Here is a 24,654-nt window from a genome sequence, read left to right as displayed (position 1 = left end):
GTTTTAAAGGACTTGCTTGAGAAGCAATGAACCCCGTCTATTCAATATGCACACAATTGCAGGTGATGTAGAGGAGGCGAGGCTCCAAAAGGAAGCGCTTGCCACCCTCTGCAGTGGACATATGGCGCAGTGATGACTTGGAACGTAGCGTGGGGAGAGTGAAAGAGGTAGAATGAGCACACTTGGTAGAGGTGGCTGTGTTGACTGAAAAAAAGATGCATTGGGGAGAAAGGGGGTAACTTAAAAAAAAAAGCAGAACCCACAAATGTTTTGGATCTAACATTTTATTGTGAAAACCAGGTGTCGTGGTCAGCCATCTTAACTGCTGCTTTGCTTGGCAGCCAGCCTCTTGTCTCTCTCCTCGGCAATGGTCAGGCGGATTCCCTTCCCTCTGGGCAAGGACACCCACGGCTTGTTGCCCTGGAGACCAGCAATATTTTCAGTGTTGACATACGTACGGGCATCAAAACTCCATATCAGAGTTCGTTGGCAACCTTGCCTTGTTTTGGATTTTTAATCAATTGTTTTCAGTCTTTTGTGAAGGTTGCCCGACTAACGTCAAATAAGATGAAAAGGTTTGAGAATTAGTGTAATGGTCAGCTTGTGTTTTAAGTAGCAGGAAAATGAAGTTTTTCAATTTCCATAACAATGCTAATCTAAGTTAACCTATCTATAGTGTTTTACCTTGCATATTAGCATTAAGGTAGATGCCATTTATTTGAACATTAAAAAACTGACGAACACTCACTTTGCTTCATCGTAAGCCTATGGAGCAAGGAAGCTGCCACAGTGGAGTAAAAATACTTTGACAAACACAATCAGATACAAGCCCATTCAAATGCAACGTTCTAGAAAGTTTTGCCAATGATAAACGAGCCTTGAGGGTATTTGAGGAGCTCAGAACTTCTTAGAGGATTGAGGAATGATTTTTCATTACTGTCAAAACACAAAAGTCATCATCGCTCCACGTGACAAATGTAAATCGATGTTTGGGGGGCTGCCATAACCTTACCTTGCCAATGACAAAAATGTTGGACAGCCTGGTGGCAAAGCTGTTGCCAGTGCTGTCCTTGACATGCACCACGTCAAAGGAGCCAGGATGGCGCTCTCTGTTGGTGATGATGCCAATCCTGCCCAAGTTAGCACCTCCGGTCACCATGCACATGTTACCTGTGGAAGGAACAGGGCAAAACCTTGTGAGCTGACCATCCACCCAATTGTCTGAATGCCACAAGTGCCTGAACCTACCGGTTTCAAACTTGATGAATTCGGTGATCTTGCCAGATTCCAGATCAATGCGCACCGTGTCGTTAGCCTTGATGAGGGGATCGGGGTAACGGATGGTACGAGCGTCGTGGGTCACCAGGTGGGGGATGCCCTTGGTGCGGACCAGGATCTTCCTCACCTTGCACAGCTTGTACTGCGGCAGGGATCGCGCGGCGTCACAAAGAGGAGGAGGCAGCTGGTCAAACAGGGACGGCGTCTTCTTACCTTGGCCTCCTCGGCGGTGATGCGGTGCACGGTGAAACGGCCCTTCACGTCGTAAATCAGACGGAAGTGCTCGCCCGTTTTCTCGATACTGATCACATCTGACGTTGAGAAAAAGAGTGAAAGTTGGGATGAACTTCACAGACTCGGCACAGACAGGAAAACATTCTGAATTTAATAATGTGATGCGGGGCTGGCGGCTTCTGAAGGCTGATCAGCTGTCCACCGGACTCACCCATGAATCCAGTCGGGTAGGTGATATCAGTGCGGACCTTGCCGTCAATCTTAATGAACCTCTGCATGCAGATTTTCTTCACCTCATCCCCGGTTAGGGCGTACTTGAGGCGGTTCCTCAGGAAGATAATAAGAGGCAGGCACTCCCTCAGCTTGTGTGGACCGGTGGAGGGACGTGGAGCCTGAAAAGACAAATCACACTCAGAGAAACCACACTCAAGCATACGTTAGTGTCAGGGGAGGATACTACTTACAAACACTCCAGTGAGCTTGTCGAGCATCCAGTGCTTCGGCGCCGCAACGCGCTTCAGGTGCTTCTTCGGTCCTCTGGCCTGGACAATAGCAGTGACGGTAAGCAAAAACAGTCCTAACTATTACACACAATGGCTCCTTATTGCCACTCAACTCTGCCACTGTACACATTTAGCTACTTTGGTAATCCACAATGAGCTGTAACAATGTAAAAACGATTTGACATCGAAAGTCGATAATTTAGCTCAGCGATTACAGTGGGGTATTTAGTTATTAATGTACAAAATGTTGCCGTAGAATGATTGAGACAGTAGATTACCATGTCGTAAATTAACACGTATTTCAAACATCAGCAGCCTCAAGTTATTTAAATAGTTTTTAACATTGCGACGCGTGGTTACACGCGTCGGGTCCAAATCGTTTTTTGACACTAGCATAGCAGGTAGCGAGCCGAGCTGCGGCCTGGACCGGTTTACGAATACTTTCATGAGCACGAGAAAACAATGGTCAATAATCACATTACGCTTACTTAGTATACTGATAAATATACACGCAGGCATTATTAAAATCGCAGTGGAGTGAATCCGCGAACTGTCGCTTTTCTGACTAGCATTGCAACAGTGAGGCTAACGCTCCGAACAGACGTCTGCCCAAAGCTAAAAATCTACATCGATGGACTCGTATCTTATCTGCAATACAGACGCTAACAATATTGTAAGATGTCATATTTGGAACTCATCTAATAATATTTGTTGAAATACAAAGCATTAAAGTGATGTTTGACGATGATTTGGGAAAAGAACAACACAGATTTGAACCCACCATGTTGAGGTCTACGGGGGAAAGGACCAATTCACTTCCGCTATGACGTCATAAAGCCGCATACGGAACAGTCGGAGGGTCAAAATGCTTACAGTCGCATGATTGCTGTAGTCATTGCAATTGAGTTTAGAATAGAAAAAGAATTTAGAATAATCAAACATTTAATTAAATTATATGTAAAAAAAAATTAAGTATGTGTGTTTGTTAGATGGACAACAGTTCCCCGGTGTGTGCGACCCTCTTGAAGTTTTTTTTGTTATTATTGATTGGTGCGTCACTGAGGGATTATTTGTGAGTGTGCAATGCTTGTTAGATTTGCAATACAAAGTTGGAGGTGCAGAAACCCATGATATGGATATCGTATAAGGAAACTAAAAATAATGTAGAGACCAAGGATTACTTTCTTACACCCTCCCACTCGTTTCGACCACGTGAATTTTGCCGAACGGCGACTTCGTTTCTTTTTTTAAATTCATATTAAATGTTTTATTTTCGCTGTTAGAAGAAACAAATGAAGTCATCAATAAACACAAACCAATAAATATTATGAGTAGTAGTACAACCCATCAAAATGATAGAAAACAACACTAGATGGCGGCCTCTATTCACATTTTGAAGTCAGGTAAACGTCAAATTTACCCGTGAGCTGTTAAACACCCAAATTATAGACGATTCCAGATTTGGAGGATATTATGACAGTAATCTGACGTTATAGCATGTCTGAAAAAAAAACCTATGCCACATAAAAAATGTTTGATGAATTGAAAGGCAAACATACAGTCACAACCGTTTTTATTAAAAAAGATTAAAAAAAAAAAAAAAAAAGCAGCAGGCTGACTTCCGAGGATGACAATGAATTAGATTGAATAACAATGGCTCAATGGGATGAATGCAGTGACACAGAGCAACAGCAAAACAGAGGGATACCCAGACGGCCGCTGACCCACTTTGGTGACCCAATCGCGCGCATCTACCTTACTGACAATTAACGACGCGTCACGGCAAGGTAGTCACACACAGACTCCCGTTGTCTTTCCATTCCGGTTGGACATCGGCTGCTGTTCAAAGTTCTGCTCCAGCTCGATTCCAACATGAAAAAAAAAAAGGCGAGTGCATGGAGATAAGCACTTGTCAGACAATTACTCTCCTTGTGAGGCCGGAGAAAGAAAGCGAGCGAAAGAGGAGGCTTTTTTCCCCACCGTGAGAGCACAGTGCAATATTGTTCATTGGGAAAAGAGCAAGCATACTGTGGCTCATCATAAAGTCCGGCCGGCATCCCACTTTCATGTTGCTGCAAGGAGAACAGCAGAAACAGGTGCGTCTTTGTGTGTCCGTCCATCAGCTTCTTCTCATTAAGCCACCACTGTGGAGGAAATGGGAGACAGCAATGGCTCCTTGTCTCCTCTCCTTCAGGCTTCCTCATCCTACCAAATACCACAGCCGCTAACCCAATGGGAGCCTTGGTTTTACCAAAACTACAGGAGATTTCACCATAATATGACACATACGTACATTCTCATCATATAAGTGAGGTAAAGACATTCAGGAAATAGCTTAAGGTGATGATTGAAAGTGGTCTTGTTTTCAAGCGTGCTAGTTTTGATGTGCTGCGCGAGGTAAAGTGATCGGAGCTGAGACCAAGGTGTCTGTGAGGCAAATATTACATGATTATTGAGGGACTCGTTGATTGCCTAGTCTGTTACCCAAACTAAGAGCACAGGAGTGCTCTTAAATCGGCCGGAATAGCTGCTGGCCATCATTTACGTACAAACAATCAAACCTGTGAGAAATTGGATAGAAGTCTGTCCCTTTCCAAACGGCTTGTTTTCATAAACATAATTGTTTGATGAGACCATTTTTACAGAGCTCTAAATGGTGTCAAAATGAAGCTTGAAGATTGTTGCTCAGCAGCCTGCCACCACATCTGACACAAAGTCAAACTCGTTTTGGCCCAGCCAGAGTTCAGGCAAGTCATTGGCTCGGTCCAGTCCGAGCTCCACCACCAGCGACGTGAGGACCTCCTCGTCCACGAGGTCAAAGTCCATGACTCCGCTCGGACCGGCGTCCTGCGTCCCTGCACCCACCCCCGCTGCACCGAGGCCCCCGGAGGGCCCCAGAATCTGGTTTCCGGCTCGAAATCCCCTTTGGACGGCACCGGGTGTCGGGTGTCCCGCTGAGGAGCCCGCCAGGTTCTGGTAGTGCGAGTTGAGCTTCTGCAGCTGCATGCTGGCGATGAGGTGCGGCCCCGTCTGAAGGCAGAAAGGCTGCGGCTTGGGGGACGACGGCAGGGACGACGGGACGGCGCCCGGGGATGGAGAAAAAGGTCCCGCTGAAGTCTTGGAGGATGGGTAGAGGGAGTTGAGAGGACAGGAGGAAGAGGAAAGGTCCTTCATGGCACCACCAGTAAATAGGTCATCACCTGCGCCGAATGAAACATCACGTTTTTATTCTTTTAAGTGTATATTAGCATATAAGTCAAAGGAAGAATTCATTTGTTCTCATCTCTCCTGAGTCATTCAAGGCCTTTCTGTCTGCACGCTCTCCTGACCCCGGCCGACCAGTGAGGAAACTTAAGTCAGAGCCGCCTGGGAACGGGCTGGGTACGGTGCCCGGCGGGACCACATGACTCGCGTAAGACTCCAGCGTGCGTTTGTGTGCGGATTTGCGTGAAGTCTGCTTTTCCTCATGATCCATTGAGCGGCAAATGAACCTTGAAAAGCTGCCGGCGACGAGCGAGCTGACGGAACGCTCGTAGCGAGTCTGTGTGGGAGAACAACAGCCTGTTTGATTCGGTCGCATGGCTGGATAAATACCAGAGATGACAAAAAAGTACTCTCATATAAGTAGAAGCGCATATAAGTTCACATAAGATATACACATCTCAGAAGATGTACGGGAAAAAAAGATTCATGTTAATTCATCAAGAAGTCACTTTCTCAGTGCGGTTGTTGATTGATCATCTGCGGAGCCTGAAAAAAAAGACTATTTTGAAGGTCAAAATGTGCGTTGATAACTCAAATGATCCTAATTTGATTCACATCTCCATACATTGGAGTGTGTTAAAATTCAAAGAGTTTAAAATATATATTTTCATTCCATTTGGATGGAACTGAAACATATCAAAATGGACTCCAGTTGCCTCCGTCCAACCTTTGCAGCTCACCATGACAATCAACATGGACGCTCTTTGGACATATTATGGAAAAAGTAATGGCCCCCGCCTCCGTTGCTATTGTACGTGGGAAACCTAATTCAAAAAGGCAGGCACGCAGCTGCACTCGACTGATAGAGTTAACACACACAATGACACCAAACAGCTGTCGGTGGCAGCTCGCCGCATGTGCATCTGTGTGTGTGTGTGTGTGTGTGTGTGTGTGTGTGTGTGTGTGTGTGTGTGTGTGTGTGTGTGTATTTATCAATTGATTAGTGTCACAACCAGGCTGCACCAGACTGTACAGAGCACAAAAAAACTATGAACTCTAATTTTTGTTTATTTTTATTCAGTGTTTGTTGCACGTGAGCTGAAACTGGCCAAGTAACTTTTGGACAACTTGACCAAACCTACAGCCGCAGGTTCTACATGGCAAGAATTTGCAGTGTGAAGAAAATGATCACAAACCTCTGTGTGTGTGCTGGAGTGATTCCTCGATGGGCTTTCACTTTGTGTTGCTCGCCTTTTCTTGTTCCTCCCTCAAGTCTCAAAGCTGCACATACAAAAATGGAAAACAGTTTTAGTCCAAAAAGGGAATTTTAATCTATTTTTCTTGGTACTACAAAAAATGTCATAGCAGTCAGAAGAATTCAATTCAGCGACTTGAAGGCAGAAATGGATTACCCTGTTGCTATAATGACTGTGGATTATTTTTATATTTAAATGTTTTGGGTGATATGATTTTTTTGTTTGTTTGTTAGAAGTGAAAAAGTAGAAGCGTATTGGTGTTTTGGGAGTGATGCCACGATATCAGCTTCTCTTTAAAAACAGGACGACAAAGACGTTTTTGAGTCAGGAAGGATGCCGGGTGACGCCGCCGGAGACACAATATCTTGTTTTCCGGTGAACCTCCACCACTTTGCTTGGGCTTCCAAAGTGTCGATGAAGCGGCTACAGCACGAGGTCTCGGCCAATCGGGCCGTGACAATTCCTGGCAGTGATTGTTCGCTTTGCAAATAACTGATGGATGACTGATTATTGGACTCTGATGCACAGTTAGTGTTTGGAGCAATTCTAGGGGCCAGAATGTAAAAAGGCCTGCTCCTAAACGTGCCATACTTTTAATGGTTCTTTTGCAAACAACAAGCCATGTTGCCATCATTGCCATCTGTTGTTTGAACTTTGATGCAATTCTGGAGCGTGACATGATGTCTCATGTTCGCATGAACTCGTGCCTCTTTGTTCATGTGTGTTGTCATTGTTTCCAACGTGAAACAGAAGCCGGACCCAAGGTGTCGCTAGCAAATTATTGACCTCAATGCAAGAATGATGTCAATAGTCACTGACGGGAGCCATGCACAAACTTGGCACAACTCATACGTACTTTGCTTAAACAACAAGTGACTATTAGAGGTTACTCACCTCGCAGTGGACGGCCAGTCACGCTTCCAAGAAGATCACATTTGAAAGTGAGCAACTCGAGTGGAAGGGGAAATACACATTTTGTGTTACTCAATTGTAACGCGCACAAAGTCGCTGTCAGTTCCTCAATGCTGAACGCAATACAAGTGCAGTGAAGGCGCCGACCCGTTCCTCTCTTCGCACCAGCAGTGTGAGCAAAGTGAGTCAATGAGCGTGCGTGTTGAAGGAAAACAAGGGGCTGGATCGCCCTTTCGGGATCAGGATCTGGACGGAAGGGGAGTGACAGAGAGCGCGCGCGAGAGAAAGAAAGCGCATTATCTCCTTATGTTACAAGATGGAAATAAAGTGATAAAGGTGCCTGACATTTCTAAAGAAATACATTTAGCTCCGGGCAGAAAAAGAAAAAAAAAAGCAAGAACTTGATCATGAAGACAGTCAAAGTCTTAAAAAAAAGCTATAAACATGTCATTGTCAGTGTGTCTCTGTGGCGATTGCGTACATGTAAGATAGAGCCAAATATGTAATAAAACATGAGCCAAGAAACAAAATTATTATGGATTCTGAGGCATAACGCTTGTGAACGGAATGCTAAAGTGAGTTGAGGAGTTTCTTTTAAACAAAAGTAGTGCTTTGCCGCCAGCTTTTGCCATTTATAGGCAATTATACCCCTTTTTCTGGGGATGTTTTTTACGAGAGGGAGGGGGGGGGGACTATAGTTTCAATGACCCAATTTGTAAAACACATTCAAACATGAGAACGTTGGGTAGAAAGCACCAAAAACCTTTCAATTTCTTCTCCTGGAAGCCACGCGCCAATGTTTTCCCTCCAAACTTCTTTTGCATCAGAGCCGCAGCACTGAAAGCTGAAAGCCTGCCATCCATATTGTCTTCATTAGTGAGTCGACGTCTCCTAGAGAACGTTCTTCAGATCCCCTGAAAAAAGGAGCATGAGAGAGAGAGAGAGAGAGAGAGAGAGAGAGAGAGAGAGAGAGAGAGAGAGAGAGAGAGAGAGAGAGAGAGAGTCAAGTCAGTGAAGTGAGAGGTGCACACATGGACATAACGCAAAAGAGGATGGCGCAGACGTCACTAACATACTCATAGATGATTAATTGCTCTGCCGCAGTCAAAGAGGATGTCACTTTTTCTGGCCATTGTGAAGCTGTCAACGTTGTCCTGCATGTGTACTTTTTATGTTTTTTGTTTTTAAAATATGGCCTCAAACTAAGTTTAAAGCTTAACAGCGCCCCCTCGTATGAACCAATTCGCCGTGGCCACTGTATTTATATTAGAAAAATATATATATATATATATATAAAAAGAAGATCGGGCGAGACTGTCTGCGAGCCACCAGTTAGCCACCCCCCCCCCCCCCCCCCCTTTAAATGCTTTGTTGACAAAAACTCATTGGCAGATGTCTGACTTCACGAGTTCTGCCTTAGTTTGTTTTTGTGTCTTTGGCTGTTGAGATGCCACAAAGACAAAAACGAGGGTTTCACATCCAATTGGCAATGGCGGCGGCCGGCTGACTCTATTTTATCTTACAATCCCAACATTGTTACAGACACAACATGGCATTTTTGCTTGGCCGTCGTAATTGAGGACACATCTTCACTATTTTGGGGGTGCAACTCGCCACCCAGGGCGGGAGGGGACAGCAGACAGGAAAGGAGGAAGTGGGAAGGAAAGAGGTGGGATCCTTCCCTTTTTCCCATTGTCCCTCCCTTTCCCGTCTGACTGAGTGGGTTACTTCGTGTCATTTCCACTTAGCACATATATTTTCTTCCAAGGAACATTTTCAAAAATGACAAGATTTTAACTTTTCAAATGTCTTGTTATGCTTGTAAACACACTTGTTGTACATTCCAAAGCAAGATGGCATTACGTGAAGAAATCTATTTCCGATTGTTTATGAGAGATTTTTTTGCGAAATAGAATAGTGTACTCTCATGTCCCCACTGGTCACAAAGCGAGTTCGGTTCTCTGCGTTCAGCTTTGCTTGGTCATCGTGGGTAATTGGGAGTTCTTGTACGTAAATGTACAAAGATTTTATTGTTATTATTGCTCTAGTCTTGTGTGCAAATAAAGACTTGCTCTCGGAGCCGAGGGGAGTGAAGTGCACTGAAGAAAGCGAGGGCAACACGCACATGACACACAAAGAATGTGGAAAGCGCAAAAGAAAAAGAGGCTAGTTTGTGTTCAAGTAAAATGGCTTCATTGTGTCCAATAATTAGCTGTCAGCCTGCCATCATCTGGCTGGAGGAGTCTGGCACAGAGTGCTCACACCACACGATTGGATTGTTTTGGCCACTAGAGGGCAACATGCACGTAACAGCTGACTGTTTGCGAATGGGAGTGGTGCAGAGTAAAATATAAGCACCTGCTCCGGAGTTGTGTGGTCGGATATCAAGATACTTTCTCAATTAAAAAAAAAAAAAAAAAAAAGCAGATTTTTTACATTTGTACATGGTTTTAAAACCCATTATTGAACTATCTTTTTCCAAAACTATTTTTATCATCATGATTCATTTACCTTATCATTTATGTAAGTATTTTCCTTTGAAATGTATTTCATTGACTTAATTCTGCAGCCTTTAAGCCTTTTGTTCCTGTTGAATTAAATCAGACACACCCTGTTTCTGATCTTCTTATCCTGGAAGTAGCAGTTGTTTCAATCCACCGCCTTGCGCAAAAGGGCGTCGACGCCTCGATTGGCAGGACGTGCGGAACCAACCAACCAACCAACCAACCAACCAACCAACCAACCAACCAACCAACCAACCAACCAACCAACCAACCAACCAACCAATCAATCAATCAATCAATCAATCAATCAATCAATCAATCAATCAATCAATCACGCAAGCAACAAGTCAGAAATTCGGGCGTCCAAGTGTTCTCGCTCTTTTATTTTTTGTGATAACAAATAAGTTTTAATATTTAGGTGCGTTTAAGGATTGTTACAATTGTATCTATCCTTATGAATTGTTTCATCAAACTATACATACAAGCTATACAAAATACGACTATTTGGCATCCAAATGACCACTCCTAGAACCGTGAAAACTGTTTGTTGGGTCTCAAGTTACATTAGGGCGTTTTACCAGCCTCTTGCGCACAACAAGAAAATTGCTGCTTTCAAAATAATACACATTTGTCTCTGGCTTTTGTTTTGAAAGGAAGTGCCTCCGAGTCCGGTTTACCATCCACACTAGCTTCACGAGGCACTTCGGAAAATACACCCAGTGCAGCAGCAAAACATTAGCTTAGCTAACCGGCTAGCTTCAAGTGCGTTGGTCTTTTGATAAATCATCTATGAGTCGCAAGAGAAATCAGAATTATTCAGGCACTCACCTGTCCCCCGAATTACAAGGAGCATTCATGGAAACTCCTGGGTCGACGTGCCGTCCCGACGGCGATTTCCTGAATCTGGAGTCCGACGAAGAGCTTCTGTGCTCGGTGAGCTCGGTCAGCGAACACCTGGGCAGGAACATCAGCGCCGCTCTGGACGCCGCCATGGCCGAGATACGACACATTCTCGGCATCCGGATACGGGCGCTCAAGATGGAGCTGAGGGACAAAACCGACGAGATTGCGCTGTTGAAAGCGAAGCTAAGCAACGTTAATAGAGATGCCAAGGAGGCTGTGGAAGCTCCTCCTGATGCTACGGAGGCTCCAGACGCTGCAGAGGTTTCCGATGCCGCCGCCTTCAGAAGCTCCAAGATGATCAGCGTGGATCCAAAAAGAGAGAAAAAGTCCCTTCTGCCCGGGGTGAAGAAAGAAAACATTGACGCCATTTGCAACTACTTGATGAAAGACAAGAACTCGAGGGGGGCCACGGAGATGGACGGAGGCGACCAGAGTAGCCAGGATGAGGATCAGCATCCCCTCCAGCTGTGGCCGGATGGCGGGATGAGCGTCTCCGGGCCTCCTGGACACACAGATGACATCTTCAACATGCTGCCGTCCAGCAGCCGACGCGTGTATGACTACGAGTGGATTGCACCCATGGAGTACTCGTCAGACCTGAAGGGTAAAATGGATTCACCTCAAATGCTGCATATTTAGAGCACAAGTTTTTTTTCTTTTTTTTTTTTTTCTTCTTCAGTAGAACCTTGTAGCATGTCGGTCCCATGTGCTATGCTGCCATCTTGTGTCATCTTTAGACAAAGAGTCATGAGTTGTCGTTGCAGTCGGGAAGCAGCCGGAGTGTGACAATGAGGAGGAGGACGAAGGCTCTGCGGAACAGGCTTCGTCTCGTTTCCCGCACGTCCAGCCCGCCGGGTTCTCTGCAGTGCCCGGTTCCCCCGGTGAGGGTGGCACACATCCACTCCCTGAGGCAGGTGGGTTGCGTCACATTATAAGTAAATCATAGAGAAAAAAAAGTATCCCATCAAGTATTTGTTTGTGTTTCCAGGCCAGCAGTTCCCCAACCACACCTTCATCTGCTCTTTGTGCGGAACCTTCTGCCCCGATTCGGCATTCCTGGAGGAACATGTTAAACTCATCCACCCGGACACTGCTGGCGCTCAAGCTCTGCAAGGCCCGCAGACCACCGCGGGAGACCAAGGACAGGCAGTGGACGACGGGGAAGGAGGACCTGTCAAAAAGGAGGTCCCACTCAAGGGCAGGTACGAGTGCGACGACTGTGGTCGTCATTTTAACTACCTGGGCAACCTACGGCAGCACCAGCGCATCCACACCGGGGAAAAGCCCTTTGTGTGCCCGGACTGCGGGGAGCGCTTCCGCCACGCCGCCCGCCTCAAGAGCCACAGGCTGGTGCACACCGGTGACCAGAGCCCCTTCCCGTGCCTCCAGTGTGGCAAAGGCTTCTCCGTCCTTTCTGGCCTCAAGAGACACCAGCGGGTGCACACCGGAGAGAGCCCATACGCGTGCCCGCAGTGCGGCAGGCGCTTCAAGGAGCTGGGCAACCTGTACACACACCAGAGGATTCACAGCGGCGCCACGCCGTACTGCTGTCAACAGTGCGGACGCAGCTTCCGCCACCTGGGCACTTATAAGAGTCACCGGTGCGCACCACCACAGTGACCTGAGTCGGCAGACCGCATCAGAGTTGACTTTGCGCCAAGTCCGCCTGCAGACAACTGACAATTGGCGTTATCCCGGCGGTCTGCTCACGCAATACGGTCACGTTTTTTGATGGCATCGCGCGGCACGGCGGCCGATCCTCTGCTGATGCTTTGCGTGCAAATATCGAGTCGTGTATATAACCCGCGTTGTGTGCTGTCACACACTATCTTGTGCTCGTTTTATGTTTCAAAACAATTGAAGTCAAAGCTAACCACTGACAATCCTTTTTTTTTCAATGAATAAATACAACCTATTAACAATATCAATGGGTGTTTTTTTTGCGTTTTCATGATGTCAACTGACTGTGCTGCCTGTGCCTACCCACCCATCTGCAGAATAACGTTGTCATTTTCAGATGCATAGGAAAAAAGTTTTGCTTTGTGTGTGTGTGTGTCTCTCACGCAAAACAGACACCATCAGTGGCTCCCTCACAAAGAAATGTGAATTTCTTCCCCTGCCAAAGTTGGACTTCAAGATCCCACGCTCAAGATTATTGGGGAGAATGTGACTTCTCTTTAAATCTGTGATCAATTTATTCCTACAAGCTTCTTGACAAAATACAACTTTACTCTCCTAACTGCAAAAAAATATCATTGCAAATTTACAATAAAATAAAAACTTTGCGATAGTATTTTTTTCTTACAAATATGCTTAACTCCTGACATGATTTTTTTTTTTTAATACAACTTTTTTCTTTTATCAGGAATATGCTTTTCAATTCGAAAAATATGCCTTTTTTCCTGACATGAGTTTTTCTTTCTAATACGACTATTTTTTTTTCTGGAAAATGCTTTTCAATTCTGTTTAATAGTGATCATGATTATGATGACTAAATTCTTCCGCGGACCGCGACCGTCTGTGAGCTCCTCGAGTCCAAGCCCTGGACTGAGCTGTGGACTTAAGCAAGTTAACGTATTGACTTGAAAAGTGCCAACCCATCCTCCAAGAAGAAAAAAGGAGCTCAGGTCATGTTGGATCAGTCTGTCAGCTGATCTTCTTGTTTACCAAACTTTTTGGTACTCGGAGGCCGCTTGTCGTGCGAGCCGATCTGATGAGGCGAATGTGAGAGGCAAAAGTGGCAGCGTTATTTTAAAGCGAACGCAACGGGCAGAACATTTGAATTCCAAAAAGACTTTTAAGCTTTTAATTTGACATCAGAAAGAAACAAAATGGCAAAAATCAGCTGAATGTTTGAATCTCATGATTGTTTTCTTACGTTGTGAAGTGTTTGCATGTGTTTTTTTTTTTTTTTAAAGGCTAATCAATCAGTTGGAAAGGTCTCGTTAGTAATGTCTTGTTACTCGTGTGCTTTCGTAACGGGATGAAGCCGTACACCAGCGTCCATCTGTCCGTCCTGGTTGTGCTGATGAAGCACAGACCACTTGTAGTCAAACAGTTGTGGTTTTTGATAATGTACACAAATGCTTTCTGAAAGTCTTTGGTAAGGCAAGACATTAAGCCACAGATGCTTTCAGCCCTATTGAGATGGGACAGAAAAGTTGAGAGAAGGATCAAGACGTAAGAAGAATGAAAAGATTGAACTCGAGCGGTCTGTTCACGTTCAAAAATGTGGTAGAGCACAAATACGAAGCGATAGAGAGCGAGCGAGAGAGAGCGAGCGAGAGGCAGCTAGCTGTCACCCGAGTGCCAGGCGGCTGGGCGGGTGTTCTCCAAAGTTCTTTGGATTGCGTTATTTTCAGTGGTTGGGGCAGCCCTGATTGCTTTCGAGATGTTCCATTCGGAAAATGACCGGTTGTTGGGATCAGCGATTTCACTTCAGCCCATCGTCATATAGTAGTCGATCGACCAGAAGAGTGAAGTGGCTTGAGCGAAAGATGACCCAAGGAGGCCGCTGCCTCAAGTGGTGTGTGTGTGTGTGTGTTTGTGTCATGATCTCGGCGGACGCATGAGTCCCGTGGCGAGCAAGCATGAGAATGGAGATTTGCAATCCATCACTTTGCCAACAGCAGTCAGGAAGATGATGCAACCTTGCCACGGGTGGCTGGAGGGGGGTCGAGGGAAGTCGAGGGCTTCAGCTTTGCCTTTGTCCTCTGATGCAAAGGGACAGGGCCGTCCGTCAAAGGTGCGGACCGCGGGCCGGATCACAAAGCGAGCCGTTGGTTTGAAGGCTTTCAATTCTGACAATGTTGCTCACTCTGGAGCGAAAAGGACGTTCCGTCTTTATGAGTGCGATTCCAAACGTTGACGTCGCAATATTCTAATATGTATACATGACATAACATATAAAATACTCTCATATGTATACATAACATATATATCTAATACATACATATATACATTTTATACTATACATTAAATGTATATACATGTACACACATATATATATATATGTATCATACATATATAAATATACATATATACATATATCTCTTTCTTTTCATGTATTTATTTCTTTAGAATCCACTTCAAAGAATGCGTGTCAATACAAATTTTATGTTACGCAACCTCTGCACAAACTATAACAAAGTCAAGCATGATTTTTTTTCAGATCGATGAAAAATGGAAAAGAATTGACAAAATGAAATATATATACGCGTGTGTGTGTGTGTGAGTGTATTTCTTTTTTTTTTTTTTTAAAGCCACTTGAAAGTATGCGTGCCAAGACCGACTTTATCTTATGCAACCGATGGACGAACTATAAGAAACGAAACTCAAGCATGATTTCTTTTTCTTTCAGATCCATGAGAAGACAGGTACTTTATTGTGATGATTTTAAGCCGACTCCCAAACAAGCGTGGCGCGCCATTTCGCACATTTGGCTGACTCATTTGCCTGTTTGTCTTGAACTATCTGACTGATGGCGGACGGCAGTCATAAAGTTGGTCGCCTGGCAACAACTTGCAAGCCTTCACAGACGCTTTGACATCAAGCTAAGCGCGCGTGGGCTCCGCGTGTCAAAGCGGCGTGACGTCACGCACTTTGCAGCTCGTAGGAAGCGCTCCGCGTGTCAAAGCGGCGTGACGTCACGCACGTTGCGGCTAATAGGGAGGGCTCGCGTCCGATCGTCACTTGATTCGCTCGTCGAGTCGGAGCAGCAGCAGCAGCAGCAGCCAGCCAGCCATTAACTTGCCAACCAACCAACCAGCCAGCCAGCCAGCCATTAACTTGCCAACCAACCAGCCAGCCAGCCAGCCATTAACTTGCCAACCAACCAACCAACCAACCAACCAACCAACCAACCAACCAACCAACCAACCAACCAACCAACCAACCAACCAACCAACCAACCAACCAACCAACCAACCAACCAACCAACCAACCAGCCACCCACCAGTCTCTCTCTCTCTCTCTCTCCTCGTCAGAATGAAGCTCGTGACCATCATCTTGCTCCTCTGCGTCCACTCGGCAGGTAGGAAAAGCGTTCGCACACCTTGTGGTCCGCTGTCAGTGGAATCAAGTTGGTCAAAAGCGCCAAGCAATAAAGACAATCCAAAGGACTGCAGCCAATCAATGAATTGTCATCAAAGCGCAAAGCGATGTTGACTCGAAAAAGGGCCACTTTGTTGTTGTTGTGGCGCTTGCAATGTCTTCTTCACCCTTCATTTTGGGAATTTGGACGTCGTCCATTGGCAAAATGGCTCGCCGAAAGCAAAGTGCGCAAATGACAAAGCTCATTGCTAAAATGTGTTTGTAGGGTTATTATTTGGCGCCTTGATTTGAATTTGAAGTAGCTTTCTGGCTGTACAATCCTTGGTGTCCTTTTACACCGTGGGAGTAAGAGCATGCGCTGGCTGGCCACCTCTTCTTTTCCAGATTCGGCAAACCGCGAGGGCAAGAAGGGTGAGGTGGTGTTCTGCGATGCAAACGACGAACTCAAACTGGACACTTCAGCTGGAGAATTGGTCACATGGAAGTTCAATGGCAATGATCTCCCCTCTGGAGTGACACACCCTGACGCATCTACGAAAAAAGACCTGAAAATTGCCACCCTGGCAGCAGCGAACACTGGCTTGTACAAGGCCACCTACAACCCAAACACGGTCAAGAAGTTCACCATCATTGTTGATGCCGGTGAGTTGCACGACCATTTGATTTTGTGAGCAAATTGAGATGGAAAAGAGCCAGTCACATCCACCTGCGTGTGTACTTTGTGATTTGGCCGCCTGCGCTTGGAGGTGAATAACTCTATACAACTCTTTTGGGCTTTTTCAGAAACCTGCACCGCAGCCACCCCATGCAACGTCAAAGTGGGTGGCTCCATCAAGCTGGACGGAGACACAGGTGTCACCTGGCACTTTAAGGCACCTAATAGCGATGAAATCGAAATCAAGGACGATAAACCTAATGATCCACCCAAGTTCACCACCAATAAGAAAGAGTTGGGCCTCTTCGACCTGCAAAAACCTCAAAGCGGGAAGTACACGGCCAAGAAAACGGGCAGCAACGACAAAGAGTTTCCAGTCGCAGTCCGAGGTAAGTTTGGCGTGGCGTCTCTGGCGCTCCTTTCGCTTGGCTACCACCACGCGGCCGTTTGAAGTTTCGATCAAAGTAGCCGCTCAAACAATCCCGACGACGGGCTCGTCGCGGCAGGCGGCGCACGTTGAAAAAAAGCGCTGCTGCTATTTTGTTGTCCGTGAACTGTCTTACTTGATCCATGCACTTTTTCAAACCCTTGTTAAAAACGTCAAACCTTTGAGATGAGGGGAGGGGGCCCTTGGACAATGCAACCGGGATCGATTTGCTCTTGAAATTGACTCTCATTTCCTCTTTCCCAACAGAGCCCGTCACCTCGGCCACAGTCAAAGAGAAAAAACGCTCCTGCACTGATGTGACCTTAGTGTGCGAGGTCACCGGTGATGCCAAATCCTTCACATGGAACAAGGACAACACTAAGATAAATGGTGCAACTGAAAAGGAGCATACCATCACAAACGCGGCTGGTAGCAACGGTGAATATGTTTGCAAGGCCAAAGACTACTTCGATGCGGAGAAGGGGAGTGCTGACTTCACCTACACCTACGCAGGTGAGTGTAGAAAGCTGCCTTGGAAAGCAGCATTCCACTGAATTTGCCCGCCCCTTGCAAAGCGTGACTTCCTGTTTTTGACAGCTCCGCAAACCGTCTCCGACGTCAGCATCACCAAGGAGGGGCGCCGCCTCACGTGTGTGGCCACCGGTACCGTCAAGAGGTTCGAGTGGCAGATGGAGGATGGGACGACAGTCTCTGCACAGCACGGCACAGTGGACGACGATGTTAAGTCACAGTTGAAATTGACCTTGACGGCCAAAGGCAACTTTGTTTGCAAGGCCATCGGCTGCGATGATAAGGCCGTCATGTCCAAGGTCTTTGTCGTCGCCGCCACCACCGAGGACCAGACTAACCATGGAGGCGTCGACGAGGACGACAAGCGTGACAATACAGGTGAGTTCTGGCATGTCTGTCAGTGGAGCAAGCCCCGCCACCGCCAATGTTTGCCATCTTTGCTCTAGGTTTGGCCCCACCCACCACCACATCAAAGGGCCTCCCAGGAAGGGGCCCCCAGGGCGCGTCCACCTCCGTCGCTCTGCTGCTGATAAGCGTCCTCGTTGAGCTCTACGTGATGATGCTGTAGACCCGGCGGCCGCCGGGTGAGTTGCCATTTTTTGCTTTGTTCTTGCTCCAACCCAAACCGGCTGTTTGTCTGCTTTTCCTCAGACGAGAGATCCTGGAGGCGACGACGTCGACGTGCGAGTGGCGCGCCCTTCCATTTTTCTTTTTTCATTTATTTGTTCAGCAATCCAAATATTCATTCGTTCATTCAGCAATTGTCAAATAAAGCACGGAAAGCCGATGGGGAGAAGCGGGAAGGCGACGGCGGCGTTGACGGCGGCACGAGACCCTGGGCCAATGGAAAGCCTCCATCATCTGGCGTTCATCTGGCGCGAGGGAGGGCAACAACTCGTGACGCCTGAGCGGTTGGCCTTTGACTTGTTTGCAGCGGGAAAGCGCTTTTTTTTGCCTCTTATTCAATGTTCCACTCCATTTATGAGGTTCTTTACAATTGATTGCATAGGTTGGCAAACGTTTTGCTGGGATGCTCTGGAAGGAAGGTGGTGAATTTGATGGTGCAACCTTTTTGTTTTGTCTTCTACTTATTGCAATTTTTTTCGACTTGAACTTTAGCAAGTTCAAACGTTTTGTGGAAGGAAGGTGGTGAATTTGATGGTGCAACTTTGCTTTCAACCAACGCTTTGGAAGGGCTTGCTTGAATTTGATGGCGTTTGCTTTGCTTGCAGCGCATTGGAAGGGATTGCTCGAATTTGATGGTGCAACTTTGCATTGGTGTCATGTATTATTATTGAGTCGGAACCACAATAAAGTCTTCATCCCACTTGGTGGTGGTGTCTGTCAGTCAATCGATCTGGCGCCATCTTGTGGGCCAATTGCGGGACATCAAAGATGGCAGAGATGGAATGGCCCGCCGCGATGGATGTAACGTTCTTGCGTGCAGTTTTTCATTTTTTTTTTAAAGACAGGTGGGATTTTTGTATCACACGTCCCTGCATGCACTTCTCCCCAAAATTGACTTTTTGAAGACAGGTGGGATTGGCGCCGTCTTGTGGGCCAACGGGGCGATGCAGTGCGGGAAACGAAGAGCAGAGATTGATGGATGAAACCGCCTTGGATGCACTTTTCAATCACATTGAAGGGACTTTTTTTTTCTTTTTGTTTTTTTTCAGGCGGAAACTTTCTTGCATGCGCTTTTCAATCCAGCTGAAGAGACCTGTTTTTCTTTTTTGCCATAAGAAAGGTGGGACTTCTGTATGAAACCTTTTGCGCATGCACTTTGCAATCAAACGAAGGCTCTGTCTCTCTCTCTCTCTCTCTCTCTCTCTTTTGCCAAAAGACAGATGAGGATTTCTGGATCCAACTTTCCTGCATGCACTTCTCAATTCATTTGAAGGGACTTTTTTTATTGCCAAAACACAGCTGAGACTGCTCTATCAAACGTTCCGGCCTGCATTCGTCGATCAAACCGACGCTGACTTTGTTCTTAAATTGGCAAAGCCACCATTCCCCCGGCCGTCTGCGTGTGCTACATTGTGTTTTCTTTGAAATGTTTCTCGACAAGTATCTGAAACGATTGCTTTTGTACATTGAACGTTTCAGCTCTCATGACCCAAACCTGAAAATCGGCGCCCCTTTTTGACAACAGAGCGCAAGCTCCTCGGTTTCGGCAAACGGACCCAAGAGTCTTAGCGACGCAAAACAGGCTTTATGGCCGCATGGGCTGTAATGTAACTACGTCACTTGTGGTTTGCCAGATGGTATCAAGAGGTCTCGAGTGATACGAAATGGGAGTACAAAGAAAGAAAAATCTGTGTTTCTCCATAGCCATTTGCGCAGGTCAACATTTTCAGATCTGTCGTCTTATGAGTGCATTTTGCGATGTAGCCTGTGGTTAATCCACGTCATGGTGCAGGAAAACGCTCGCAAGACTCGCGCGTAGCTTTGCATGTGAAAATGCTCACCGAAAAGGAGCTTCGCTTTGCACCCTCGGAGTCTGAATCAGGGTGCAAAGAACGTGATCGACGTCAAAATAGTCAACGGACGCACGCTGTTCAGTCTCGAAGATGTAACGTTCAGCTGCCAAAGGTCACCTGGGGGCCAAAGAAGTCCCGGCGCCCCAAAGTTGGCATTTTTAAGCTGCAAGGTGTGCACGGAATAGTTTGGTGCACGCTCGTAAAAGCGTTTGGCTTTGTAATCTGAATCCATCTCCTCTACTCCTTGTTCCCACGCGGATAGCGGGCGTGCTGGAGCCTATCGCAGCGGTCGTTGGGCAGGAGGCGGGGCACACCCGGAAACGGTCGCCAGCCGATCGCAGGGCACCCAGAGACTAACAACCGGCCACACTCGCACTCACACCGTGGAGAACGTGGAGCAGCGGCCATTGACACTTTCAGCACCTCAAGTGCAAAGCCCTCCAGCGTGACGTTGAAATGCGAGCCAGAGAAACCATGTTCTCGACAACAAATGCCGGTGAAAAGGGAAACGTCATCATCCTCAAAAGAAGAAGAAGAAGAAGAAGAAGAAGCACAGCAGCCGCGTGAGGGTCATCCATTCAAGTCAATCAAAGCACAACACAACCAAAGAGATGCCGAGAATCCAGAGCATTTCGGATCTGGCGAGCTCAACATTTGTAAACGCTGGAGTGGCGCTTCGGACTTGAGATCACCAAGTTAATAATAATGATGCTATAAATAATAAAATCTGGCAAACGTCACCTGACCAAACCCAGGATAAAACTGAGCCCAATCGGTCGTTACCGGAGCCCTGCGATGTCAGCCGACAGCAAATGGCTCATAACGGGTGGATTTGTTTTTTCTTACGATTCCGCAAATGCAGTATTAATCCAAATAGTCAGTTGTGGAGTAGTGGGCCGCACAGAACAAATTATGCCCTATAAACATTTTTGACTTGACCTCAACTACAATATAAATATGATTGAATACAAATGAAGCACTCGGGCCTCTCAACCTTCTTTGTGACGAAGCGTGTCCATTGGCCAAAGATGCATCATTTCATGCAACAGGCATAGGTGGAGTCATGAGACGCTGAAATATATGGAGCTTGGCCAAAAGACGCCAAGGAGGATGGGAGACTGAGATGGCATGCTAAATCAACCAGGGGCGGCGCGGGGGAGAGACACAGAGACAGAGAGACACAGACAGAGACACAGACAGACACACAGACAGACACACAGACAGACAGACAGGAGAGGCGGCATGAAGCGATCCGATGCTACTGACACACTCAGAGGACGAAGCAGTGTGTCAAAGGATGCGACTCGTGGACCGGGGGAAGCATTGCAGTGACCAGAGAAGCCGGGAGGTGAGAAAATACCGCGCAGGAAAGACCTACGCTTGCTCGCAAAGCTACAAGCCGATACCGAAAGTCGTGAGCGAGATTGTTCCGTGCATTCGGAAGATTGCTGTGCGCTTTGCTCGGTGGGGTTGCGCAGGTGACAAATGCTCGGACGGGTGGGCACGATGCTAGGAATTGCGGCACCAGCAGCTGTGACAAACCAGCTCTCCAAATAGACACTACTATGATTGTGTTACCTGAAAAATGTGCATGATTGTTGGACAGAGGTACTAGGGGTGGGGGGCACTGCGGACGGCTATGTGAATTTTAGGTCATTCCAGATTTTGTTTTCAAGGGTTTTTTTTTTGGAGACTTGTAAAAAACATCTTTTACATTGTTATGTGAAGACCCTGATATTTCCATAGCCCCCCCCCCCCCCCCCCAAGAAAAAAAAATCCTAGCTCCGTCAGTGGTCAGAGGAACAGACATTCACTGCATCTTCCAATTAGTTCCATGACAGGGACTGGCGTGAAGGCATTAATCCCACATCAATGCACTCAATTGCATTCTCCGGAAGATAACTCAAACCATCCTGAATGTTCCCCCATTACCACAACAATGAGCTATCTGTGCTTTCATCCATCCCCGTAATGGATGAGCTGTCCTGGCTACTAATTCTGTAGAAAAGGATCATGGAGACCCGCGTTAAAGCATCTCTTTCTTTCTCACCACCTCAAACGTAGCTCTGCATAATTTTTCCACTAATGCAACTTCAAAAGCAAGTTTGCGTACATTAAAGCAGGTTAAGGCAACTCGAAAGTCCCCTTGGCGCTGATAACAGACATTTTACATTTTCAGTACACACACACACACACACACAGAAATCCAATTGGCTACAAAGTGATTGCTAATCTGCCTTTCTTTTATCTGTTCAGGAGGACTAGCGACGATAGCATTTGAGCCACCCCAAGGCTAGCGATCATGGATTTTAACGTGAGCGTTGCAATTGTGCCGACGCGCCCGGCGCCTAACGCGAGTGCCGACTATGAGGACTACTACCCGGATCCAGACGCCAGTAAAATCATCATCCCGTCCATCTACGTCCTGGTGTGCTGCGTGGGCCTAACAGGCAACGCCATGGTCATATACGTCATTCTCAAGTACGCCAAAATGAAGACAGCTACCAACATTTACATCCTCAACTTAGCCATCGCTGACGAGCTGTTCATGCTGAGCGTGCCCTTCTTTGCCACGTCGGCCGCCGTGCGTCACTGGCCCTTCGGCTCGCTCATGTGCAGGCTTGTGCTGAGCGTGGACGGCATTAACATGTTCACGTCGATCTTCTGTCTCACTGTGTTGAGTGTGGATCGCTACGCGGCCGTGGTGCACCCCATTAGGGCGGCGCGTTACCGCCGCCCAACCGTGGCCAAACTGGTCAACGTTTGCATCTGGGGGTTGTCGCTGGTGGTCATCCTGCCCATCATCATCTTTGCCGACACCGTCCCGGCTGAGGACGGCGCCATGGACTGCAACTTTCTGTGGCCGGAGGAGTCCTGGTCCGAAGCTTTTGTGGTCTATACTTTTCTTTTGGGATTCCTGCTACCCGTGGGGGCCATATGTTTGTGCTACTGCCTGATGGTGGCCAGGATGCGAGCAGTGGGGCTAAAAGCCGGGTGGCTTCAACGGCGGAGCTCAGAGAAGAGGATCACCCGCATGGTGCTGCTGGTGGTGGCGGTCTTTGTCATGTGTTGGATGCCCTTTTACGTCGTCCAACTGGTCAGCGTCTTCCACCGGCCGCCGGACCCCATGGTCACCCAACTTTTCGTCATACTCAGCTATGCAAACAGCAGCGCCAACCCAATCCTCTACGGCTTTGTGTCAGATCACTTCCGCCGCTCTTTCCAGCGCATCGTGTGCTTCCGCTGGCTGGAGTCCGGCGTGGATGCCGAGCAGGTGGACTACTGCGCTGTAGTGGTCAAGGGACAGGCCACCTGTGCCCAGCCTGATTTCCCCAAAGACTTAACAGCCTCCGATATGGTATTTCGTAACGGAACGTATACCTCGCGCAATACCGCTGTGTGAAGAAATTTCCCAAAAGAAAGCCTGGTGTGTATGGACACAAAATAAACAAATCAAACTTAGCAGGAGAGCATCCGAGAACTGTTCGTCCATGTTCTTGACAGGGGTTTCGCATCACAGTTCCCGGGTCAAACTCGTTGAGCAGCAAAAAGTGAAAATAAAACAACCGCCAAAGCAAAATAGAAGAAAAAAAACAAACACTCAGACGGTTGCTTAAAACCTGTCACCTTGTCGGGGGACGCTCTGTGCTATCTACGCCGAACTAGCTAGCTAGCAGCATCTTCGGCTGACCACTAGTGCTCCTAAACACATTGCAGAGTCGCTTCTAAGTCATTAATTATCGCTTGCGTGGCTGTGAATAAGCCCTATCGCTAACAAGCTTCACAATTACAAAGGAATGGCAAGAAAAGCTGGAGGAGTCGTGCTAAATGCTAACCTAAGTTTGACACAGCTAATGTGTTTAACACCTCAATTAAGGGGTAAAAACACATTTTCGTTTGAGACGGTGCTATCTTCCTTTATCGGAAACAACTTTCCCAAAAATGTTTTGTTTTTTGGAGAGGCTGGAATGGATCAATGGCATTTAAATTCATTTGAATGTGGATTGTACTGACTGATAGCTTGTATACGTTTCAGTTAGCCTGTATGTTTGTATATCGAATACAGGTATATTTTGTTTATCTGTGCGTAGGTGCTTACTTGCGCTTACTTGTACGTTTTATAGACTTTGTGTTTACTTTTGTATGGATGTACAGTCGACATATATATATATATGTTTCTGTGATGGCTGTGGCAGCTTTATTGCAAATAAAATAAGCTTGTCCAAAAAATTTTCATTGGCACACACACGCACGCACGCACACGCAGACGAGAATAAATGAACAAGCTTCTAGGTCTAAACAGAAGTTGTAGTGCCTAAAGCACAGGTGTCAAACTCAAGGCCCGGGGGCCAGATACGGCCCACCACATCATTTTATGTGAAAAGAGCTATTCAACAGACTTGATGAAGCAATGACCTTTTTTTTCCCCCTTACAGCCAACCATCTTCCTGATGCACACACAGCCACACTCGCACACGTCGGTTTTATCAGCACCGCTGGGAACACAGCGACGGGTCACGACAGGGTTGGAGGATGGCTGCGGACATAAACATCTCACATGTGTTTTCTATCAGCGGCTGCGGAATCACACATCATTCAGATAGCAAACAACAATGCCCTCCTTCTAAATGCCTGCTTTTGGCTTGCCTGTACCAAGAGTCCCTTCCAATATGACTGTCAAACAATACTACAAGTCATGAGCCTTGCAAAAGTCA

General features: G+C 46.8%; 5 protein-coding genes and 1 non-coding gene across 11 annotated transcripts; 3 read left to right on the top strand and 3 right to left on the bottom strand.

Moving 5' to 3' along the window:
• Positions 1-266: 266 nt before the first annotated feature.
• On the bottom strand, positions 267-2,875 carry rps4x (ribosomal protein S4 X-linked). Its single transcript, XM_049730284.1, has 7 exons — positions 2,797-2,875; positions 1,977-2,054; positions 1,724-1,904; positions 1,492-1,589; positions 1,249-1,420; positions 1,013-1,170; positions 267-420 (listed from the first exon to the last, which is right to left on the bottom strand). Exons 1-7 carry the CDS (start codon positions 2,797-2,799, stop codon positions 319-321), a joined length of 792 nt encoding a protein of 263 aa, XP_049586241.1. The 5' UTR covers positions 2,800-2,875; the 3' UTR covers positions 267-318.
• LOC125994077 (small nucleolar RNA SNORD61) lies at positions 894-963 on the bottom strand. Its single transcript, XR_007490487.1, has one exon. It is a non-coding gene; the product is annotated as a small nucleolar RNA SNORD61 (small nucleolar RNA).
• A 696-nt stretch (positions 2,876-3,571) lies between the features above and the next one.
• cited1 (Cbp/p300-interacting transactivator, with Glu/Asp-rich carboxy-terminal domain, 1) lies at positions 3,572-11,945 on the bottom strand. Of its 5 annotated transcripts, XR_011085950.1 has the most exons (6): positions 11,805-11,945; positions 10,720-11,699; positions 8,151-8,278; positions 7,370-7,633; positions 6,416-6,500; positions 5,190-5,556 (listed from the first exon to the last, which is right to left on the bottom strand). XR_011085950.1 is itself a non-coding variant. In XM_049732042.2 (5 exons), exon 5 carries the CDS (start codon positions 5,187-5,189, stop codon positions 4,701-4,703), a length of 489 nt encoding a protein of 162 aa, XP_049587999.1. In that variant the 5' UTR covers positions 5,190-5,556; positions 6,416-6,500; positions 7,370-7,633; positions 8,151-8,278; positions 10,720-10,869; the 3' UTR covers positions 3,572-4,700. The 5 variants fall into 5 exon arrangements, 4 of the variants coding, with proteins under 4 accessions (XP_049587999.1, XP_068505238.1, XP_049587909.1 ...); XM_049732042.2 differs by lacking the exon at positions 11,805-11,945 and having other exon boundaries at positions 3,572-5,556; positions 10,720-10,869; XM_068649137.1 differs by lacking the exon at positions 11,805-11,945 and having other exon boundaries at positions 3,572-5,215; positions 10,720-10,869.
• On the top strand, positions 10,310-12,718 carry znf16l (zinc finger protein 16 like). 2 transcript variants are annotated; one of them, XM_049724643.2, is made up of 3 exons: positions 10,310-11,398; positions 11,559-11,704; positions 11,783-12,718. In XM_049724643.2, exons 1-3 carry the CDS (start codon positions 10,681-10,683, stop codon positions 12,524-12,526), a joined length of 1,608 nt encoding a protein of 535 aa, XP_049580600.1. In that variant the 5' UTR covers positions 10,310-10,680; the 3' UTR covers positions 12,527-12,718. The 2 variants fall into 2 exon arrangements, with proteins under 2 accessions (XP_049580600.1, XP_049581184.1); XM_049725227.2 differs by having other exon boundaries at positions 10,387-11,398; positions 11,559-11,708.
• A 3,062-nt stretch (positions 12,719-15,780) lies between these two features.
• LOC125972349 (uncharacterized) lies at positions 15,781-18,790 on the top strand. Its single transcript, XM_068650163.1, has 7 exons — positions 15,781-15,826; positions 16,231-16,478; positions 16,593-16,890; positions 17,196-17,441; positions 17,526-17,837; positions 17,906-18,043; positions 18,111-18,790. The coding sequence occupies exons 1-6, from the start codon at positions 15,781-15,783 to the stop codon at positions 18,025-18,027; spliced, it is 1,272 nt and encodes a 423-aa protein (XP_068506264.1). The 3' UTR covers positions 18,028-18,043; positions 18,111-18,790.
• A 2,076-nt stretch (positions 18,791-20,866) lies between these two features.
• Positions 20,867-24,149, top strand: sstr1b (somatostatin receptor 1b). Its single transcript, XM_049727422.2, has 2 exons — positions 20,867-21,287; positions 22,196-24,149. Exon 2 carries the CDS (start codon positions 22,242-22,244, stop codon positions 23,340-23,342), a length of 1,101 nt encoding a protein of 366 aa, XP_049583379.1. The 5' UTR covers positions 20,867-21,287; positions 22,196-22,241; the 3' UTR covers positions 23,343-24,149.
• Positions 24,150-24,654: the final 505 nt, after the last annotated feature.

This window comes from Syngnathus scovelli, chromosome 1 (assembly GCF_024217435.2).
Source record: "Syngnathus scovelli strain Florida chromosome 1, RoL_Ssco_1.2, whole genome shotgun sequence".
Classification (NCBI taxonomy): Eukaryota; Metazoa; Chordata; class Actinopteri; order Syngnathiformes; family Syngnathidae; genus Syngnathus; species Syngnathus scovelli.
Note: the sequence above shows the minus strand (reverse complement) of the source record. Positions and strands in the feature narration are given on the sequence as shown.

What these genes read in the sequence shown, in the direction of transcription:
- znf16l (XM_049724643.2), top strand. Translation starts at nt 10,681, where the DNA reads ATGAGTCGCAAGAGAAATCAGAATTATTCAGGCACTCACCTGTCCCCC. An exon ending in GTACTCGTCAGACCTGAAGG is followed by an intron (nt 11,399 to 11,558) that starts GTAAAATGGATT and finishes TTGTCGTTGCAG; the next exon opens with TCGGGAAGCAGCCGGAGTGT. An exon ending in GCACACATCCACTCCCTGAG is followed by an intron (nt 11,705 to 11,782) that starts GCAGGTGGGTTG and finishes TTGTGTTTCCAG; the next exon opens with GCCAGCAGTTCCCCAACCAC.
- LOC125972349 (XM_068650163.1), top strand. Translation starts at nt 15,781, where the DNA reads ATGAAGCTCGTGACCATCATCTTGCTCCTCTGCGTCCACTCGGCAG. An exon ending in TCAAGAAGTTCACCATCATT is followed by an intron (nt 16,479 to 16,592) that starts GTTGATGCCGGT and finishes CTGCGCTTGGAG; the next exon opens with GTGAATAACTCTATACAACT. An exon ending in GTTTCCAGTCGCAGTCCGAG is followed by an intron (nt 16,891 to 17,195) that starts GTAAGTTTGGCG and finishes CTTTCCCAACAG; the next exon opens with AGCCCGTCACCTCGGCCACA.
- sstr1b (XM_049727422.2), top strand. Translation starts at nt 22,242, where the DNA reads ATGGATTTTAACGTGAGCGTTGCAATTGTGCCGACGCGCCCGGCGCCT.
- cited1 (XM_049732042.2), bottom strand. Translation starts at nt 5,189, where the DNA reads ATGAAGGACCTTTCCTCTTCCTCCTGTCCTCTCAACTCCCTCTACCCA.
- rps4x (XM_049730284.1), bottom strand. An exon ending in TCACCGCCGAGGAGGCCAAG is followed by an intron (nt 1,421 to 1,491) that starts GTAAGAAGACGC and finishes TCCCTGCCGCAG; the next exon opens with TACAAGCTGTGCAAGGTGAG. An exon ending in ACATTTTTGTCATTGGCAAG is followed by an intron (nt 421 to 1,012) that starts GTAAGGTTATGG and finishes GCTGGTCTCCAG; the next exon opens with GGCAACAAGCCGTGGGTGTC.